The sequence below is a fragment of the Poecilia formosa genome, unplaced genomic scaffold (assembly GCF_000485575.1).
Source record: "Poecilia formosa unplaced genomic scaffold, Poecilia_formosa-5.1.2 Scaffold26, whole genome shotgun sequence".
Taxonomy (NCBI): domain Eukaryota; kingdom Metazoa; phylum Chordata; class Actinopteri; order Cyprinodontiformes; family Poeciliidae; genus Poecilia; species Poecilia formosa.
The window spans coordinates 837,290-859,054 of NW_006799965.1; the positions used below are offsets into that span (position 1 = coordinate 837,290).

Consider the following 21,765-nt stretch of genomic DNA (forward strand, 5'->3'; position numbering starts at 1 on the left):
TTTTTTTTTAATTTAGCACCTAATCTGCTGAGTCCCATTTTCTCACTAAGAATATATGGAGACTCATTTGTTGAAACATTTTGTGCTACAGGCTAATATAACAAACACTGACACAAAACATACAGCAGATTATGCTGGTTTATGCTCTAAAAACATACAGAAGTTTATTTCTATTCATTCATAATGTCGGTCAAAAACATTTCTTAACTAACAAGACATTTTTGCCTATTCTGTTTGAAACTGCAAACCAAAATAAAACTTCTCTGTTCTGAAATGTCATACATTAAGCAGGACTGTATAATACTGAGAAAAATGTAAAACGGCAAGCAAAATCTTTCTACCCCTGCTAATTTCATCATGTTTTAAAATGTTCTTTAATTTCTGAAAGCGTGTTTGTGTGCTTTTTCATTTTTTTTTTTCTTCTCTCTTCTCATTTAGACATTCCTGCCCCTTAAGTGGATGGCACCGGAAAGCATTTTTCACAATTTGTACACCACCTTGAGTGACGTTTGGTCATATGGCATTCTTCTTTGGGAAATTTTCACTCTGGGTCAGTATGACTTTTGTATAACTCTGCACACTCAGAATGTGCGAAAGCGAAAAAAGATCTGTAACCACGTTTTTAGTTTTACCTGTCAGAGTTCTGGTCAGATCCAGAATTCTCCTGCTCCATTAAAACTGAGGCAAATCTCAAACCCTGCGTCCGACTGTATGTACACAACTATCTGTTTGAAAACTCGTATCGGGTCAAAATCTTATTAGTCTCAGTCAAGCGTTGAAATCAGCATTTCCTCGCTCAGGGTATTGTCAGTTTTGTTTAGTTTTACTTCTTTTTTTTTTTTCTTTTTTTTTTTTTAAACAATCTTCCCATGAAGTTTTTAGGCCACCGTGAATACAAAGGAGACAGTTTGCTTGGTAAAAAAACATGCTCACAATTCGGCTTCTGTAAGTGCAAAAGAAAGATCCTCTGTGCTTTCATGTCTCTATTTGGCTGCACTTTTGTGATCTGTTGTTGGCCAGGCATCTGTTCCAGAAATTCAATTTTGTTTTATAAAAATATGACTCGCATTTTAATTCTTTAAATCTGTCTTTTTTTTGGGTGGTTATCTTCAACTGTCCCTGCAGGAGGAACTCCTTACCCTGATTTGCCCATGAATGAAATCTTCTACAGTGCTTTGAAGAGAGGCTACAGGATGGCCAAGCCTGCTCACGCCTCTGACGACGTGTGAGTTACGTTAACGCTGTTCCTCCCAAAATTCCTCTTCTTCCTGACTTGAACCTTTTTTCATGTGGGCTATGTTGCAGGTATGAGATCATGAAGAAGTGCTGGGATGAGAAATTTGAGAAGAGGCCCGAGTTCTCCCTCCTGGTGCACAATGTGGGAAACATGCTGACGGACAGCTACAAAAAGGTACATAACTTGTACTGGATTTTACTTCTTAAACAGTAGAGCAGGAGTGGTCAAGTCCAATCCCGGAGGCCTACTGTCCTCCAACTTTTAGATGGATCCCTGCTGCTGCACACCTGCATTAAGCAAATGGCTTGTATTAGGCCTCTGCAGAGCTAAGAAATGCTGATGAGGGAGTTCTGCCATTTGATTCAGGTGTTTGATTATATGCCAGTTAATGGCATGCATAGCTTACAAGTGTGGCACTTGAAATATAATCTCCTGCCAAATACGGCTTTCAAACAGTCCCTTTCACATGATGATGATTGCGATTCGATATATTTTGCAGTTCTATTGCAGACCTTAACAGGACTTTACAACTGGTCATGAGGCGTGACACAGAGAGCAAATAGAACCTGCTGGTTTATTTTCTAAGCCAGTTGTTTTTTTATAAATTGCAGAAGAAGCAGGTAGAAAAGAAAACACAACGCAGTGCCAGGCAGAGAACTAAAACCTGTGCAAACACTTTACAGGCATAAGATGCATGTATGCATGTTTTTCTGTAAAGGAAGTCGGTGTTTATCTGCAAACTAATAAATCCTACGAAGGGAATTAACTTTACATACCAGAGAATTAAACCATGATTAACACCTAATAGGAAGAAAACAAGGTTAACTAAAGAGAAACTGTCATGGACTGTGGAGTCATTTTGAGTGATGGAATCAAATGGATCTCATAACGGAGAATGCATGAAGAACATGAGCCTCTTTCCAACGTTTAAGTCATTTCTTTTTAACTTCTTATCTTGTCAACAAATTGTTTCAAGGAAAAGATGGACTCTAAATGACAGCCAGAAAACTGCTAGGATTTCTGCAGTTTATTTATAAAAATAAAAAAAAAGGCATTTCCATAATGAGACCTTGTCCTGTGACGCTGTTCTGTTAACTCTTGGTGTGCTAATGTATTTTTTTTTTCACTAGTACCTCCAGACCGTAAAGCAGCACAGCAGCATTCATAAACGTATGAATGAAACTCATAAAATAAAACTGGATAGCTGGAAAGCTTTAGTGTTGTTAAAAATCTCAGTGTTGGTCGAATGTTGAAGCTCCCGGTTTGCATCTATATTCAGAAGATAAATACATGAGAAATCTGAGGAGTGTTTTTCTGGACACAAAATAACCCAAAGTACTGGAATGCTAAATGAAACACCGTTTTTCACAAGAAAAAATATTTAGGAGTCCCTAACAAATGCAACTTGTGACAAATTGGTAACACTGCAAGAATTACGTCATTTCAAAAAGACACTTTACATCAGATTGGTTTCCAAAAGAGTCAAGTATCGACTTCATGTTGTATATCGTTGTTTATGAGCACCAACCTCCTATTCATGCCACACTCGGCTGACTGACGACCTTTCCCCCCATTTTCAAACAGAGATACAACCAAGTGAATGAAAACTTCCTCAAGAGCGACCACCCTGCCGTGGCTCGCACCAAACCTCGCCTCTCCTCTCCATTTCCAATTGCCAACCCGGCCTTCGGCTCTCCCTCTCCAATCACTCAGTCCTTCCCGGGACGCCGCAGCCAGAGCCCGAGGCCTGGAGACGGCGGGCGAGAGGCGGACGCACAGGAAGTCATCCCTTCGTACAACGAGTACATCATTCCTCTCCCAGACCTAAAGCCCGACGAAGTTTTCACCGAAGTGCCGTCGGAAAGCCCTGCAAGGTAACGGACCCCTCCTGCAGGAATCGAGCAGATCCAAAGAGAAATGACTTGTGTGTTATGTTCTTTTTTTCCACCACACACCCACTCATCCAGATGTTGAGCTCAGACGGTCGTCGTATTATGTAGGTGGATTCAGAGATGTGTTTTTATAGCTTATACAAACACGGAGCCAAGCAGCGGCTTTGTATGGCAAATTTTTAGCCACATGAATTTACAGTAGTTTGTAATTTCCCGTTTTAAATAGCCGTTTGTCATGTTTCATTATGAATTTAAATAGGCACACTTAAACAGAGCTATTCAAACAAAGATGTAGGTCTGAATGTGTTTTCATTTTTTGATTATTTGAAATTTCTTTTTGCTTATGAAAAAGCTCTTGAGGTCTGCCTTTGGTTTCAGGCTGTTGGGCCCCTCACGAAAATAAATCAGAAAAATGTTTGGTCAAGAGTCCCATTTATTTGCCGAATCACTTTGATCCGGCAGAATAAAGTCAAAGTTTAGACATAAAACATCCACATATTATATAAAAGGCTCAGCTTATTATTATTATTATTATTATTATTATTAACAAATATTTGTACTTGCTCCATAAGTGAAAATGTGCAAACACAACATATATTTGTAACTAGAAATTGTGTTTACAGCATATAATATACATAAAGCTTACTGTTTAAAAGAGGAAGTAAAAAGATCAACCAAAGACAAGTTTCTGTTCTTTCTGAGCCAAGTTAAAATAATTATTGCAGTACAAAACTGTATATTTCTGTAAAATTTAAATGAGTTGGGTTTTTTTTCTTTTTCTCCACTCTCAGCTCTCTGGCTGTGGAGGAGGAGGCTGACTCCACATCTCGGGACACGGCTGAAACTCTTCCAGAGGAAGACCGGGTGGAGAACACGAGCGAGAGGGACGCACTGCTGGGCTCCATGGGGACGCCTGAGGTAGAAGACAGCTTCCTGTAGCGCTGCGTGGGAAGGCGCAGGAAACCGAGCCCCTTTCTGTAGACTGAGAAGAAACCCGACTAAAACTGAAATGTAGCAAAAACTGAGACTGAGAAACAATCTGTAGTTTTACTGAGCTCTGGAAAACTGCTTCCTTGTTTGAGAGTTTCCGTTTTCTGTCTAAAGTTACAAATAAAATAATGAAAATGGTACAAAGTTTCGCACTCTTCTGGGAGCTTGCCAGGAGAAGAATAAGGTCACATTCCTACACAATCAGTTTAACCAAAGTAGTGTTGGTGTTCACTGTAGCTGCCAGTTCTGTCAGACACTTACAAAGCCTTAGGCGGCTCAGATTGTGCATTATTATTGTGGTAACACTAACTGTTTGTCTTTTTGACTCTCTTATCTGAGCATATGTGATTTCTTCTTTTTTTTTTTTTTTTTTGAGAAGCGGGTTTTATATTATTAGCTTTCACAGAGAAAAGTAATGAGGACCAACCTAAAACACTATTGTCTCACAATAGTGATTAACACTAATTTGAAAACATGATATAGTCACTTTATTATTAATTTTCACTTTTATTTTTAACTTTTTCTTGCATTGGGTACTATTAAGCAACCTTATTCATGGTAGTATGTTTATAAAGTTTCATTTCAAGAATCAGAAATGCAGAAACGTTGGTGCACTGTTTGAAAATATGTTTGTTTTTTTCCTTTTAGTGGTATTCAATGTATTTTTGTGCCTGAGTTTTTATTAACATCCGATGTTTTGTTTTTCACCGTTATAGGCTTATGTCATAGTTTTGTATCAGGTTGCACTTTATTTAGAGAAAATGAGGATATTTGCATTAAAGTTATGTTGCTGAGTGAATGTTAGAAAGCTACAACATAGAGCCACTACAGCATAAATCTGGGACTATGAGATTGATTTGAATCAAATCTAATATCTGTGAAAGCACAGGAAACTCTCAAACAGCATATCACTGCCTTGGCACAAGATGGCCCACATGAGTGCCTTTTTATTGACAGACCTTTTTTTTTATTTCCACAGCTGTTACATAAGGGTTGCTTTAATGTACAGTGCATAAATTCTTGTTAATGTCAAATTGATAAATCATTTCAGTACATTTTCCACCTTTAATGTGAGAAATACTCTGGATGGATTATTTAACCAAAAGACAAACAAATCCATTAATTGAAACAGAAAAAAAAAAAGATTTTAAAGAAATTGCAATAACCTGGTTGCACACATTTGTACACACCTGGAAAATAAACTTCAGCACTCACTCAGCCTCTATTAAAGCTTTTAGCCACTTTCTGTGTTACAACTAATCTGATCTTAACTAACTTATTTTTAAGTTGGGTAAAAAAATATTGAACAGTACAATGCACCAATAATTCAAGATAAAATGGAATTAATTTTTTTAGCATGTGTCAGAATCCCAAAAAGACTCGCTGTGCCAGAAGAAATCAAATATCTGGAATGATCTATCAAGAGTTCACAGCTAAAATTAAGAGATTTTAATCTGAAAGAGGGGAAATATTAAATTCCCAGTATGTAATAATGGCAACACAAGACTGTGTCGGAATTAAATTAAAAGATGCTTGACCAAGTTGATGCTTAATGGTGTGTACATCTTATGCAACCAGGTTATCACTTCAATTTTATTTTGTTGGGGGTTTTTTTGGTGAAATTAAGGAGAACTTGTCACATTAAAGGTGAAAAAAAAATATTTATCATGATTACTTTTTTCATGTGTCGTAAAAGCATCACATTCAACAGGGATGGGTAGACTTTTTTTTTTTATCCACCGTACCATGAAAGCCTAATGTGCACAAATAAACATAATACTTTCTGTTGCTTTGGGTGACTTTTGCTACATAGTGCATTTTATCTCTGTACTTAGCATATCCATTTAAAGAACACATCTTTATTTCTTGACCGTTTAAAAGCACACAATCACTATGTCACAAGCTATGGTACCAAAGCTCTTGTTAACTTTTACAAATGTATTTTTATATGGGGTTTTTTTGTATGCTGTAAATGTGTCAATAAATCAATGATATCACAATATTTAAACATTTTGGAATCTTCTTTTACTTATTTTGTAGTATATTTAGATACTATTAATCTAGTATACTAGTAATGTACTAGTATACTAGCCTCACATAAAAATGAGTATTTTAAGTGGAACAAAATACTCAACAGAACAAATGTATTTTCACAGAAGAGTGAGGCTTTGCTGTCTTTCTAATAGACCTTTAGTTACATGAAGCTGCGTCCCCTCAGGAATGAAACCACTGTCGAAACTATGGATTTCATGTACAATATCACTTTATTTTGCATTGAAAGTACCCCAGGCTCCACTTTGTGCCGAGAACGCAGACACAACTCTTGCTTTGAGCATATAGGATTGGCTAATCCTTAAACGCCATCCAGTTATCCCATACTCCCAAAGAACCTCTCATAAAATGTCTTAGGGCTCAAGGTTGTGCTCTTTCTCCAGATCCTTAAAACACACGTAGACCAGAGAAGCAGACTCCTGTGACGCCCTCAGTAATGCTGTAAGGATAAATATTTGGTCAATTCAGACAACTGTTGATGATTATCATTGTCACTGATAGAGTACTTAAAGTATCTGATCTAATTTGAAGCAGTTTTTAATTACTTGGACTTCTTATCCTATGGACATCCTATTTTTTTTCTCTTTTTAAAACCTATGAATATTTTTTGAAGTGCTGGTGAACGACGTTTGGGATCTTCTTTGCAGATCCATTTTCCAGTGACTGTGGACAAAAACGACATTGTTGCCTGTCATAACCACAGCTACAGAACCTATTGTTGGACACCAGCGATGATGGAAGGACTGAGGACTAAATAAACTTTTAGTTTTTGCGGACTCATGAAGCAATGCACAGGTATTTGATGGAGAGGAAGACCTCACTTTTCCCTTTTGCTGAGGCAACACAAGTCTAAAAGGAATTTGGAAAGGCAACTGAGAAGGACTTTTTGTTGGCCCTGAGCGAGACCTAGTGCACTTTTTTTATGACTCAGCCTGGAGTTGGTATGAAGTGGGAAAATTGCAGGTGATGGTCAAAATTCTCCCCAGGAAGGAAGCAGAAAGAGTACAGAAAGAGGGGTTGAAGGCTCTGGATGAAGAGGCGAGTCAGCCATGACTGCACTAACTATAGAATGTTTGGCATTCTTGGATGTCTATTTGACAACCAAGAATGGTTGGAATGGTTAGATTGGACTGACTGGATTAGTCAGTCCAATCTAATCCAGATTAGATTGGACTAAATCCAACTATAAGATTCCATTGTGCTGGACACATTTGATTAATTTAACTACAGTTTGGACTTGAATTTGATTCAAGTTGAATATAGCTTACTGCAGATTCAACTTGCATTGCGAAGGAAGTTGTTGTGAATTAGCATCACGTAAATTTCATTGAACAGGATTTTCTACAGGATCACCTTTTTTGTTTTATTTCTAAATGTTTTAAGAGTCTGCAATCTGACCCAATCATATCTGCCCATTTGCTGCCAGGCAAAACAGCCCTATGGCCACCGGTTAGCACTGACACAGATGAAAAGTCCCACCTCTCCTTTACTGGGACTCTCTCTGTCAAATTTGAAATGCCTCATTAATTTGTCAAGCATGATAAGTTGAACCGCCTTCTCCTTGACACATGCACAATTTCCCTCCACCCTCCAGCCCTCACTCACTGATGATTGCTGTGTGACTGTAAACAAGCAGAAAGGAGGAATAAGGGCACAGACAAAGGAAGAGGGAGGAAGGAACTCGCATGCCCATGCTTGGATGCTGGAAACTTCCAAAAATCCAGGGAAGTTATTCCATCCCTCCTTCAAGCTGAAGAAGAGGTGAGAATATTTCACATAAGCTAACATTCAATAATGTCAAATGTAGCTTTTTTCAATTTGCTAAGTTATAAAATGCTTTCTTACCAACAAAGCTTCTCTGAGTGGCTAGAAAAGAGAAGTAAAAGAAGGGATGCAGCGTTAACCTAACTTCCTAGACAGTTTTCTGATTTCTTCATCTTTCTCTTTCCCATAAGTCAAATGTGGACTATTTAGCAGCCGGTGTTTTAACCAGCAGGTCTGGAGTTCATCCATGATGCAGTCCTACCTCACGCTGTTGCTGGTGCTTGTGGCCTCTGCATCTTCAGGTAAGACGGGACAAACGCTGCCAAGATAAATTTGACAATATTTTTTGCTGTCCTATTTCTGTTCCTGTCTGCTGAAGCTTTGTTGTGTAATCCACAATTTAAATTGGCGGTACTCGTTTGATACTGTAGATTAGTGCATAAAGCTGTAAACCAGTTAGTCAAATCCAGATTGAACATGTTCATTTGCTCCACAACTTTATAAAATGCAAAATGACAGACTTTTCTTTGAGAACCGTTTTTTGTATTTTTCTTTGCATTCGCTCGTGGTTTGTAGAAATTGTACACAATACTGTGTCTAACGAGCAGAACAATTGACAAGAAAATCATGAGTTGTTTGTGGGGCCATTCTTGAGATTGTTTCTCTTTTTTCCCCCTGCTGCATTTCAACACAGCTTTGACTGTGATAAATGGTTATCACCCACTAGCTATTATTTTGCAGTTTAAAGTATTTAAATTTGAACATGTGAAATCCTCTAATTTTGGTCTGATTGGGAGCTGAACGGATTAACTCTGCTTGCTCTTGGATCACTTCGTGAGATCTAATTGGGGTTATTTTCAGCTTGGATGAAAAGTTCACTCACTTAGACAAAAGGGATGGAGAGGCAGCTGTTTACAGACACGCAAATTAAGCGCAGAACTGCTGATTGCCATGAAACAACATTTGAATCCCAGTTACTGTGAGAAATATTGCGGTGAATAGAGAAATGCTGAACGTGGAATCTCAGTTCTCCTTCGAGATTCATAACGCAGCGTTCTAAAGGGAAACTTTTGCCACCATACTGAAAGTACGGACACTGAAAGAAAAACCCAGAATAGAAGTGACTTAGTCTTTCTAAAATGAGCCCTCTTTAGATTCATAATCATCAACAAACTCCTTAATATTGAAGTACAAGACATGATTGTTCTTAAAGACAGAAACAATTCATTGAGCATGGTCTCTTTTAACACCTACTGGCTCACAATTATCTAAATATAGCTGTTAGGCTTTTGTTTAATGTATCAATCCCTTAAATGTGCTTCTTGTGTCCTTTGCTTGTTGAATAGGTATTTATATATATTTATTGGTTCCCAGACTATGGAAAACAGAAGTGAGGATTTTGCAGAAAGGAGGTTGAAATTCTAAAATAACTCTGACTCATCAATCTGACAAGAGAACGAACAAACTAAAAAATAATAATAAAAAAAGGTACTAAAGCTTGATTGATCTAAAGAAAAATGTGTTATCTTGCTGAAACAGTGGAATGGAAGCCGATAATCAAAGTCAATTCCAAGGTGGTGACGGGCCCCGAGGTGGTGGTTAGGGCCGGGAGGCCTTTGGATCTGAGGTGTGAAGGCGGCGGACCTGTGAACTGGCAACTCAGGCTGGCCAAACACAGGCGTTATGTATCCAGGGGCAACGGGAACGTCCGCGTCTTAAAGGTGGAACGCTCCTCGGCAGAATTCACTGGAACGTACAAGTGCTTCTACACTGCTAAACCCAGTTTCAATAATCTGACCTCCTCACTGCATGTGTATGTGAAAGGTGAGTGAGATCAGCTGAGAATCGTTGTGTGACTGTGTCACAGTAGTTATTAAGGCTGACCACGTCCATTTTCATCCCCATTTCAGACCCACAGCGAGTGTTTTGGACAAGCAGCACATCTCTGCGTGTGGTGAGGAAGGAGGGTGATGACTTCCTACTGCCCTGCCTGCTAACAGACCCCTCAGCCACCGATCTGGGCCTCCGCATGGACAACGGCACCACTGTGCCACCTGGAATGAACTTCACCGTGGACCGGCACCGTGGCATCCTCATCCACAGCCTCCACCCGAGCTTCAACGCTGACTACGTCTGCACCGCCAAGGTCAATGGAGTGGAAAGAACCTCCAAGGCGTTTTCCATCAACGTCATTCAGAGTGAGATCACTTGGCCGATTGACTAAAACCTTCTAAATGTCAAGCACTCACAAATGTATTATTATTATTATTATTTTCTTTCGCTGTAGAGCTTCGCTTCCCTCCGTATGTCTTCTTGGAGACAGATGAATATGTACGGATAGTTGGGGAAGAAATTAAGATTCGCTGCACAACACACAATCCAAACTTTAACTACAACGTCACATGGAAATACACCACCAAATCGGTCAGTGGGAGGCGTCCTTGAAGTCTCGTCTGAAGCATTCGTCTGGATCTCGGCTCAGATTTGTGCTTCTCGTTTTAGAAGCCAAGAATAGAAGAGACCGTTCGCTCAAATGGAGAAAATCGTCTGGACATCCAGAGCATCCTGACAATCTCTGCCGTGGACCTTGCAGACACTGGAAACATCTCCTGCATCGGAACTAACGAAGCCGGAGTGAACAGCACAACTACGTACCTGCTGGTTGTGGGTAAGAAACAAAACAGCTTCATCTCCTGTGTTTCACCTTTATCATGCACAAAAGTTGCTGATTTTCTGAACTTTCATTTTTTTTTTTTTCAGATAAGCCCTACATCAGGCTGCTGCCCCAGCTCTCACCAACACTGACCCTCAATGGTCTCTCTGTTGTGGTGAAAGAGGGAGAAGACCTGGAGCTCAGCTTACTCATTGAAGCCTACCCTCATATAACCGAGCAAGGATGGCTGACTCCGACACCGCCCAACACATCCACACAGGAGCACAAGTTCATCCGATACAACAACAGGTGCAAAGCCTGGAGATATAAAAAAAAAAAACAATAAAAAAAAAGCTTTGTCCAACTGCTAGACAGAACAGCAGAAGAGGAAATTGTTCTGAAATGCTGTCGGTGCATTTTGTGTAAATTTGACCAGGAACATGAAGGTCATCATATCTCCACTCAGGTCAAAAAAACTGCTAAAGGGAAGAACAAAGTTCTGTTTTTTTAAATGTGGACTTACGAAGGAGTGATACATAGAAACTGTCTGAATACAAACCGCAGAATTAGTCACTTCTTCTTACTCCAAAAATGTTTCTGTTTTTCAGTTAAAATATCCTTTTTGTTGTTGTTTTGTTTTCGTTCTGTGTTAGATACGTCGCAACTCTGCAGTTGAAGAGGATGAACATACAGGAGCAAGGACAATACACTTTCTACGCAAAGAGTGACTTGACCAACGCATCCATCTCATTTCAAGTCCAAATGTATCGTAAGTGACACAAATTAAAGTAAACTCAGTTTTTATTATTGTAAAGATATGTCCTTGACTGCCTGATAGATCTTAAAGTTACCGAACCCTGCAAGTGACGCTGGATGATTTTGATTTAAAAAATGAAGCCTAGACGTAAATTCAACCTGTGAGACTATTCTCCTTAACCGGCGTCATCTATCACCACGCCTTCGCTGCAGCCAACCAGGACGCTCCGCTGCTCCGCTTCAGTCTAATCATCCAGCAAAAGCTCCTTTAAAAGGCGAAGCAGCCACAGGTCCACCCGCTTCAGCTGTGCTTCAAGATGTCTTTAGTCGTGCTTCAACCCACCTCCTCCCCATCTCCACCATCAGCCTCCTGGAAACCTCGGGTCCTATCAAGACTCCCCTCCAAGCTCCACCACCAGTGACCAGGCCCGGGGAAGACTTACCTGAACTTTACTCGAGCCGATCACTTAAGCTCTCACAGCGAGTCTCAGCTTGCACGTGTTATGCCGGTGTCCGAGCGTCAAATTCTCGGTCTAATAAAATAGTTTAACTGCTGTTTCTCTCGCCCTCTGAGTCTCTACAGATTGAAATACATTCAGGAGATTCTGCAAAGGTTTTAAAGACCTCAAAGGATTCGTGAGGTCCAATAAAAATGTCAAAAATAGCATAACAGCAGCCAAGGGCAGCAATACCACTGGTAGGTGTAGACAGTGGAGCTCGCAAAGACTTTATGCAAATGACAAGAAATATAAATAAATGTCGATAGATGTGTTGTATTTCTTGTCAGAATGATGTGGAGATCTCAGATAAGCCGAAATCCTACAAGAATTTGTGGAATATCACAAAATGTCTGGAGGATCTTAAGAAAAATAGTCAAGGATTTGATTTTGTACAAATATTTTGTGAGATCTCACACTCAGGATCTTCCATCCTCCAACTGTCTATTCACAATTTTCCTTGCAGGCTAGTCCATTACAGGAAAACATATAGACCGGATGGACAAAAAAAAAAGAAAAAAGAAATGCATGTGCACACTCAGTCCTGAGGGCAGTTTCAGAGAGACCAATTAACCTCACAGTCATGTTTTTTGATCATGGGATAAGACTTGTGTCCTCTGAGAGAATCCACCCATGCATGGAGAGAACAATCAAAGGCAAAGCCAGGACTTGAACCCATGACACTTTGCTGCAAGGCAAAAGTGCCAAAAAATGCACCACAGTGAAATGCCATGACCACAACTTTTTTATTGTATCCATTGTCACCCAAGGGATCGCTTTAAAGCCAATGTGTAAAACTGCAGTGTTTTTTTTTTTCTTTTATATATATATGCCAGAGAGACCTAATGCAGTCGTCAGATGGGAAAATGTAACTACTCTGGCTTGTACCTCGTTTGGCTATCCGGCTCCGAGGATCATCTGGTATCAGTGTCTGGGGATACGACCCACGTGAGTGCAACCTGACTGCGACGACTAATAAGTTGTCACTAAGTTTATCCTAACATTACACATTAAAATTCTTAATGTTTCACTGTGGCTTAGGTGTAATGAAAATACGTCAGGGTTGCAGCTGGCCATCCCTCTCCAGGCTCCCACTGTGGAAGTCCAGAGGGAAGAGTACGGGGCTGTGGAGGTGGAGAGCGTCCTCACGGTTGGACCGTCCAGCCAGAGGATGACGGTGGAGTGCGTAGCCTTCAACCTCATTGGTGTGAGCAGAGACACACTCGCCATGGAGGTGTCTGGTGAGGATGTGACTTTTCTTCTAGATCTCACAGATTGCAATCGCGGTTTCTCATTTTGATTGTTTGTTCTCTAATCGGACAGACAAGCTCTTCACTACAACCCTGAGTGGAGCTGCAGGAATTCTAGCAATCCTCCTGGTGCTGCTGGCCATTCTGCTTTACAAATACAAGCAGGTATACTGAAAGCGCCACATGGCGACTGGTTTTCATCCTGAATTATGGACTGTGGGAAAGTTTACAGATTTAGTTGAACCAAAGAGGTGTTTTCTGACTTTAATTTGCAGAAACCCCGCTACGAAATCCGTTGGAAGATCATAGAAGCGAGGGATGGCAACAATTACACTTTCATCGACCCCACACAGCTGCCATACAACGAGAAGTGGGAGTTCCCAAGAGACAAGCTAAAACTAGGTTACCTAAGTGCCCATTTTTATTTGAACGCGTAATTATAAATGTTTATTTTTGATTAGATTCAACTCAATTCACTTGAAATAAGCGTACTGATAAAGCAACAAGTTAGAACAAGTGTCATCATGAGGCACTACAAAAAAGCAGCTCAGCTGATTACACTGAGTCATTCACTTGAGTAAACGTGGTGACAGTAGGGAGGAATGACTCCCTTATAACAAGACCTTTCAGACTTGGAATAAATAATCATCTGAAACACCCAGCCTAGCCATAGCAATAGGATATCTAAAAATAAAGATAGTCATTGGAGTAGAAAATAAAAATTAATGCTGTAAAACCATGAATAACAGAGCAAAGTGGATTAGAAATGATCCGTCTTGTGTTCTTTGTCGCTTAACAGGAAAGATTTTGGGTGCGGGTGCATTTGGAAAAGTTGTGGAAGCAACAGCTTACGGTTTGGGGAAGGAGGACAATGTCATGCGCGTGGCTGTGAAAATGTTAAAAGGTTAGATCTGCTAATATCTCAGAGACACAGTATTTTACTCCAAGTAAACCTCTGTAAAGATTAAATACCACTATTTTTTTTTTTTTTTTATGGTCCATACTGTTTATCTGCAGCCAGTGCCCATTCAGATGAGAGGGAGGCTCTAATGTCTGAACTGAAGATCCTAAGTCACCTGGGGCATCACAAACACATAGTCAATCTGCTTGGGGCCTGCACTTATGGAGGTCAGATGGCATAAAAAAAATGCTTATGAAACTTTGTTGACTCCATGGAAAATCAAGTGTTACAAAGTAAATTGCATGAAAACACTTTTAAACTGTGTTTCCTCTCCAGGACCAGTGCTTGTGATCACTGAGTACTGCAGCCTCGGTGACCTGCTGAACTTCCTTCGCCAGAAAGCAGAGACTTTTGTGAACTTCGTCATGAACATTCCCGAGATCGGCGAGAGCTCGAACGATTACAAAAACATTTGCATTCAGAAGCAGTTCATCAGAAGGTTCGTCACCAAACATGGGACCTAATAGCGTAGGACGAATTCAAAGAAAAACCCACTTATCGTGACGATTGATTCACAGTGACAGCGGGATCTCCAGCTTCGCCTCAAGCAGCTACTTGGAGATGAGACCCACTCAGCTGCCAAATGCAGAACAATCTCGAGGTACAAGCGGCTCCAGAGATTGTATCCAAACAATAGCATAGCGAGAACAACTCACTCAACACCACCTTTCTCTGATTCTCGTTCAGAGTCGGACTGCGAGGAGACTGGCGACTGGCCACTGGACATTGACGACCTCCTGAGATTCTCCCTTCAAGTCGCGCAGGGCCTTGACTTTCTCGCCGCTAAAAATGTAAGAACATAGAAAATTTCTGAGACACTTCTGTAAAATATAAATAGGAGCAGCTCCGTTTCCATTCCTGGACAGGGTCACAGACACTGATGACAGTTCCACTGTAAACGGAAGCCTGTGAAATCATTCGCTGGGTGCTAAGAGTGGGAATTTCCCTCTTTGCATTTCTTACATCCATTTACTGGTAATAGTTTGAAGCCTTTCATCATGCAGTTGCTGCTATATTAAGGAAACACTAAACCGATTGCTTTTTATGTTGCAAGACGTTATAACAAGACACAAACTGTGTGGCTTTGTTTTTCTTCAGTGTATCCACAGAGACGTTGCTGCAAGGAACGTCCTCCTGACCAGCCGCAGAGAGGCAAAGATTTGTGACTTTGGCTTGGCGCGAGACATCATGAATGACTCCAACTATGTTGTGAAGGGCAATGTAAGTGCTTGAGTAGATGACTGCTGACTCTGACTAACCATAACCCTACCTAACCTTGTCCCAGGCAGCGAGAGTCTCACATTATAATGTTAAGCAAAAACGCAAAAGTCCGATGGTGTCACACCTTTCATCAAAATGCTCAACAAAAATGTGTTGCATCAGTCATGTTGCCTAACACATTTATCCGGTTTTATTTTCATTTCAACACATCGAATCAAGAATGATTTTTGAGTATTTCCTGTCGGCATACTAGACTTCATAGAGTTGATTTTGCAGTCCACTGCTTAGCAGACATGCCAGTCTTGGCTAAATGTTAGTTTTCATAAGAATACTGTTTAATTTTTATTTTATTTTTTTTTAAATACCTGATTTATTTCAGGACAGACAAAAACAGTAGAAAGTACTTTCATTCCAGGCAGCTTACCAGCAGAGTGAAGCAACTTGTAAAGAGTTCCTGAAAGACTTATAGTAAAAAAAAAATTATCATATAAAATAACTGAGTAAATTTTATAAACTTGAGTTAAAAAAAAACTACAATTATGAGTAAATGAGGCCAACCTTTCCTGGAAACATTAGTTGAGATGTACTAAACATTTATAAAAATGTAATTTATAATAACTTGCAGGATAAAGAAATTGTTGAAATAAGCTAATCTTAATTTTATCAAAAATCTTAGAGATGTTTATTTAATATGTGGCTTTCAAAAACGTTCTGTAGTGATCATTAATTATGACTAAAGTCGGATTAGCTCTTTTGAATAAGATCAAGTAACTTACTATTTTTAGATTGGGTCAAAAAAAAAAAACTTCACTATAATCTTGAGTTCCTAAGTAAATTGCGCAAACTGAAATGTTAACAGATGTTTTAGCATTTAACGTGTATTTAATTATATCAGTAGACATTTATTATAAGCATAAGTGACTCAAAACCTTTTCTGTCTTACTAACATTAAATCAGACTAAACATCTCCCGTGTATTGATGCTGTGGTGGTGCAGGAACCTTAGTTCTCGATCAGACATGAGATTTGCCGTATGTCTTCTCCTCTCTCTCATTGCCCACTTCCTGTATGACCGCTTTAAAATAAAGGCCACTGGAACCAATATAGCCTCATAAAAGATCCCGTTAATGGTCATTCAGGATTACCAAACTATTTCTAAACAAGAAAAAAAAATCTGATTTTTTTTTAACTTTTATTCTCAGAAGTTACCGAACATTTCCTTAGTGTTCAATAACTTTTAAAGTGTATGACTTGAGTCAGATGTTTTGCATGTTAGTTGACACGTTTCTTACGATAGCTTTCTAGAAATGTGGCCCATTCCTTCTGACAGAACTGATGGAACAGAGTCAGATCTTTGACTTTGTTCATGTTTGTCATCATACACAAACATGTCTATGATGCCTGTTTTTAAGTTTCATCACATTATATGCATCTAAATATTGAAGTGTTTAATGACTGTCTTCTAGCGGTCTGTGTGGCTTTTGGAGTAATGCCTTTTTTGTCAATGAGTGGCTTTTCTTCCCATGTGGATATTGACATTGCCTTCAGCCAGCATCTTCAAAGTGGCTTTTGATTTGTGATTGATATTTACATTTCACTCTAAAACATGTTCATCTCTAGGACTCAGAATTTGTCTCCTTCCAGAATAGTTATAAGGGCCTGACATCCTCATGCTGTTTTAAAGTTTGAAAATTAATCCGAAACTTACAAAGTCACTACATTATTACACCAATCTTTGTGAACGGCAGTATTGCAAGAAAGTGACGTAATATCTCATTATTCTGGCATTTAGCAAATGAAAACAGCTGTTTTCCTAAATTATCTGAACTAAGACAAGTTCCATCATGTCAGACAAAAAAATAAAAAAACTGTTTGTGTCTTTTCATATCTGTTTTCACTTGTAAGAGTCATTAATTTATTCATTCAGAGTTGTTTGATTTAACATATATGGTTGTGTGTGTGAAGGCCCGTCTGCCTGTGAAGTGGATGGCCCCAGAGAGCATCTTTGACTGTGTCTACACTGTGCAGAGTGACGTCTGGTCCTACGGCATCCTCTTATGGGAGATTTTCTCTTTAGGTAGTAATAATCTCAGAGCTCACCTCGTATTCACCTATCCAGTCATGATCCACCTGCAAAACCTCGTCAAGCTTTTTGGCTTTTCTTTCAGGCCAGAGTCCATATCCCAACATGGCTGTGGACACCAGGTTCTACAAGATGGTGAAGCGCGGCTATCAGATGTCCCAGCCTGACTTTGCTCCACTAGATATGTAAGCTCTTGCACCCTCTCTGCAGGATTCTGCTCATAGCAACCGGCTCAGCCCCTCTTTTACAATTTCTAATGATAAAGCTCTGCTGAGCACTACCCCATTATCAGATGGGTTTGAGTGGGACATCAGGTGACTATCAGCAGGGTTTTTACAATTAACTCAGACATGATATTTGCCTCCCACCACCCAGCTCATCGGCGCATGAGCTGTGATGATAGTATTTTGTTGCTGGCTTGGACGTAGCTGATGAAATAACATGCAAGTGACTTAAGATGACAACATTAATGCTGATGATTAATTCTAAGTCGAGTACAGCATCACACAGACGAAGCAGCCAGCTGCACAAATGCTTATCGCGACAAAAACAAAGAGGCTTTTTTCTTTCCGTTCTGATGTCTTCGGGCCTATCTCATATCTGAAATTACTGATACAGGAGATAGCTGGATGAAGCGCTTCCATTATGTCGGATTTTACTTCATTCTCAAATTCAGCGAGCTTAAACTGCAAAGTGACGGAGTGGAAAAACTCAAGGCTTTCTGCTCTGTGTCCCGTGGTTGGAGGGGCCGCAGCATCTGTGTACACCAATTTAGCACCGTCGTCACACGAGTCGGAATCGCTGAGCTGTGGAAATGGAAGGGACTGAATCAGAGTCAGGGCCTGATCATCTGTTGTCCTGTTGTGAGTCAGGCCTCGGTTCTGCCTGTTAGCCACATGATCGCAGCGCCAGGAAGCCGTGTAACTTGCTATTTCACGGCCTCAAAATGGGACTCAGGGGCCGATGATTCTTATGAACAAGCCTCTCTTATTGAACTGCGTCACTGCCTTGACTGGCCATGCCGAGCGTGTTGCCGGAGTTGTGTTTTATGGTTTAGCTTGTGCCACACTGAGACCCCGCTTTCTGCTCTGTTCCAGGTACGTCATCATGAAAATGTGCTGGAACCTGGAACCCACAAAGCGTCCGACCTTTAGCAAAATCGGACAAATGATAGAAAAGCTACTGGGGGGCCACCTGGAGGACGAGCAGGTGAGTTAGTGTGATTCCAGGCTGGACTGATCAAATCTGTGAAAGGAACACAACCATGTGACGCTCCAGACCAAACGTGTTTACTTTAACTTCGTTTTCACAGAGACAAAAAAGTTTGCTCTCTAGCCTAATTGGTTACGTTAGCGGTTCACAAACCTTTTTTCATCAAGTATCACTCCAATAAATGCAAATGGTCCAAGTACCAATAAGCTGTCATTTTAAACTGGTAATGTAACAGGAGTTATACTGGGAACGTTCTTATTCATTTGTGCTACGTGTTTGAAGTAAATTTTGGAATTTTAAAGATGGGAAAAAAAGAACAAGGAGACCATCTAAACCAGACCCAGAATTTCTAAAAGAAAAGACAGTTTGTTTCGTACCAACCCAAACTGCTACTTGGTGTGTTTGAAATTCAGTGATACCTGGAGAAACAAGCAATTTATTTACATTACAATCATTTGAGTCTCTCTAAATCTTTACATATGCATGATGTCCCCTTTACAAATTTCCTCTGTTTGTCCTTTTTTTAAAAAAAATAAAATAAAATAAATCAACTAGGCTAAAGAGCAAAATCTTTTGTCTCTGCGAAAATGAAATTAAAGTAAACACATTTGGTCTGGAGCGTCACATGGTTTTGTTTCCCTTCGCAGATTTTTTAACACTTGAACAATTCAAATCAACAACTAAAGTTTCTAGATGAAGTTTCAAACAAAATTTCAAAGATAAACAGAAAATACGCTAACACTTTATTTGAAGGGCTGTGCATAAGACTGACATGGCACTGTCATAAACATGACATAACATCTGTCATGAACATGAAGAAATCTTTATGAATGTTTATGAAAGCTGTCATGAAGTGTCATTCAGTAAATAACGACACTTTTAATGCAAAGTTGCTCTAAAAGTTGCATTGAAAGTCCATTAAAAATGCCAACTTTGCATTAAATTATCATAACTTACAAAATCATGCAAAGTTATATTTATGGGCTATTTTACTGATTCCAGATCTGGATAATGGGCTCCACTCAATAAAACTTAGTTATTAATCCATTAAATGAAATTAAATATTTATATCCTGCATCAATCCTGCTCAAAACCTCTCCAGGATCTCTTACTCAAACAATTAAACAATGAAGCATGCGGTAAAAATAGTTCCATAGCGACGTAAATCCCTGATAGCCTCTATGGCCACCATACGCACTTAGTTATTAGATTTAAAAATGGATTGTTTCTACATAGGTACAGCTGGTTTGGACAGTTTTCTTCCTCGAATAAGTACTATAATTTGGAAAATGTTTTTTTTTTCTGATTCTCTTTGATGTTTGACATTAGTTTGATTGTCTGAAACCTTTAAATACCAAAGAAGTAAAATCGGAAGAAATCCGGCAGGTGCTCTTAAAATCTGCTCCACTGAAAGTATCTGATAGCATCTGCTGGAAGCACAGATCAATGTGCCTAAAGCGGTCATCTTTTAGGTTAGTTGGGGTTTGTCCAGTTTGTCTCAGTACCACCAAAAGCAGACTAACATCCACTGGTGGTACTTTCGCATCATAGTTTGAAGAGGACTTAAATTAGACTTGGAGGACATCACAATCTAAGAAAGGTCTCTGTCACAGACGAAACATGGAATCAGCAGAAGTATTTTGCACCTATCAAACCATTAAATGCTTCCTTCCTCAGGTAATCTACCAGAATATGCAGCAGGAGGTCACAGAGGCTGATGCCTATGACAAGCCAAAGTGTCACGATGGCCCCTGTGACCAGTCTTGTGACCACGACGAGGAGGAGCAGCCTCTGATGAAGACAAACAACTATCAGTTTTGTTGAAAGAGTCCCAAACAACAATACATTTGTAAAAAATAAAAAATAAAAAGCCACAGAACATTAAAAAAAATAATAGAATGATTCAACAAAATATAAACTGCTGCAGCCCAAGGCTGAGTCCTTTTATTCTTTTTTTTTTTTTTTTTTTTTTTGTTTTTTTGCGGCAGTGCAGACTGTTACCCTCTCGGTTATTTTTTTGCTCCGTTGTGCCTGTTCGCCAGACAGACGACCGGCTGCAGCGAAAGCATGTGACTCGCTTCTGTGCAGACCATGACTAGAAACTGCCAATTCCAACCTCGACTGCAAGACACGAAGGGAGGAATCATGTCAACAAGCATGCAAGCTCTACAGAGCTGTTATTATATTGAAAACATCGCCACTGGTGGACCGTTCATCAGTCTTTCGTCTTGCATAACATGTTTATTTTATCGGTTATCTGCTGTACATCGTCTTTATTACATTGCTTACTGTAACAAGGTGACAGTCTTGTTTTTTTTTTGTGGAGGTTGAAATCAGCAGGATCACTTCCTTTTTTTAATGGTTTTTATTGCCAGCACGTGCAATATGAGCTTGCGTGTACTGCATGCGCAATAACAACTGCGAACACTGGACTAAAACGGCTCGATTTATGATTTTCTCAAAGTTAGTCAGTTTTTTTTTTTGTTTTTTTTTTCTTCTCACTCTTTTAGGTGAAGGTCGGAAAAACATGTTCCTTCCTAATCTGTACATGGTAAAGCAACTGAAGCGAGAAGGCAAAAGAATGACCGTGTTGTTTTCTCGGTGCCTCGGTCATGGCTCGTTTTCTTTGCAATGCTCGTCAGTGGTTAGTAACGTGATTGTTCTGCTTCACTTTAATTAATTTAGCGGTGTAGTTTAGAAGCAGAAAGAATCTCTGGATGTATTCTGGGCCTTTCGTGTCTGACAATGTGAACTTCTTATGTTTTTTTTGTTTTTTTTTAATGTACATTTTGTACGTGACAACTGGATCTTTTCATTCCCCGGCATTAGATGAATGTTTCACTAATGTCTGTATGTAGCAGTCAGCCTACACTGCCAACTGTAAGATGATTTTTAGAATGATTTATAAGCTATACGAGCGATACAGATGGAAAATTTGTGCGATGTCAGGCATTTTGTACGTGTTCGCGTCTGAACGAGGTGTCTCATAGTGTATGAGACAAACTCAAGTTATCTTTGTTTTCACTGGAATGTTGTAGATTGTAGCACATCGGTATTTCAGTGTGTTTTTTTTGTTTGTTTGTTTAAATCAGTGCAGATGCAGTTGTTGAATAAAATCTTACCAATAAAAGTCCAGCTCCCACTTCGGTAAACCTCGGAAGAACTTTGCAGTTTTGTGTTGTTGTTTTTTTTGATTTC

At 39.6% G+C, this 21,765-nt stretch overlaps 2 protein-coding genes and 1 long non-coding RNA gene across 6 annotated transcripts in view; 2 read left to right on the forward strand and 1 right to left on the reverse strand.

Annotated features, from left to right (window-relative positions):
- Nucleotides 1–6,121, forward strand: part of LOC103135517 (platelet-derived growth factor receptor beta-like) — a 33,142-nt gene extending 27,021 nt beyond the window's left edge. For both annotated transcript variants that reach the window (XM_007548292.2, XM_007548294.2), the window contains exons 19-23: nucleotides 439–550; nucleotides 1,126–1,225; nucleotides 1,306–1,411; nucleotides 2,822–3,111; nucleotides 3,921–6,121. In XM_007548292.2, the coding sequence (XP_007548354.1) occupies nucleotides 439–550; nucleotides 1,126–1,225; nucleotides 1,306–1,411; nucleotides 2,822–3,111; nucleotides 3,921–4,068 (756 nt within the window). In that variant the 3' untranslated portion in view covers nucleotides 4,069–6,121. The remainder of the gene's footprint in view (nucleotides 1–438; nucleotides 551–1,125; nucleotides 1,226–1,305; nucleotides 1,412–2,821; nucleotides 3,112–3,920) is intronic.
- LOC107835830 (uncharacterized) lies at nucleotides 11–19,335 on the reverse strand. Its single transcript, XR_001661659.1, has 2 exons — nucleotides 19,302–19,335; nucleotides 11–170 (listed from the first exon to the last, which is right to left on the reverse strand). It is a non-coding gene; the product is annotated as an uncharacterized LOC107835830 (long non-coding RNA).
- Nucleotides 7,354–21,730, forward strand: LOC103135519 (macrophage colony-stimulating factor 1 receptor 1-like). Of its 3 annotated transcripts, none has more exons than XM_007548297.2 (22): nucleotides 7,354–7,932; nucleotides 8,127–8,237; nucleotides 9,475–9,759; nucleotides 9,846–10,133; nucleotides 10,223–10,359; nucleotides 10,438–10,603; nucleotides 10,696–10,897; nucleotides 11,242–11,357; nucleotides 12,678–12,789; nucleotides 12,883–13,082; nucleotides 13,165–13,256; nucleotides 13,367–13,493; nucleotides 13,891–13,995; nucleotides 14,109–14,219; nucleotides 14,329–14,491; nucleotides 14,571–14,653; nucleotides 14,740–14,843; nucleotides 15,151–15,273; nucleotides 17,238–17,349; nucleotides 17,441–17,540; nucleotides 18,453–18,564; nucleotides 20,245–21,730. In XM_007548297.2, the coding sequence occupies exons 2-22, from the start codon at nucleotides 8,183–8,185 to the stop codon at nucleotides 20,389–20,391; spliced, it is 2,940 nt and encodes a 979-aa protein (XP_007548359.1). In that variant the 5' UTR covers nucleotides 7,354–7,932; nucleotides 8,127–8,182; the 3' UTR covers nucleotides 20,392–21,730. The 3 variants fall into 3 exon arrangements, with proteins under 3 accessions (XP_007548359.1, XP_007548358.1, XP_007548357.1); XM_007548296.2 differs by having other exon boundaries at nucleotides 8,165–8,237; XM_007548295.2 differs by having other exon boundaries at nucleotides 7,355–7,932; nucleotides 8,168–8,237.
- Nucleotides 21,731–21,765: the final 35 nt, after the last annotated feature.

Excerpts from the sequence above, each read along its gene's own strand:
- LOC103135519 (XM_007548297.2), top strand. The coding sequence starts at position 8,183 with ATGATGCAGTCCTACCTCACGCTGTTGCTGGTGCTTGTGGCCTCTGCA. Across the intron at positions 10,898-11,241 it reads TTCATCCGATACAACAACAG|ATACGTCGCAACTCTGCAGT; the intron begins GTGCAAAGCCTG and ends GTTCTGTGTTAG. Across the intron at positions 17,350-17,440 it reads ATGGGAGATTTTCTCTTTAG|GCCAGAGTCCATATCCCAAC; the intron begins GTAGTAATAATC and ends CTTTTCTTTCAG.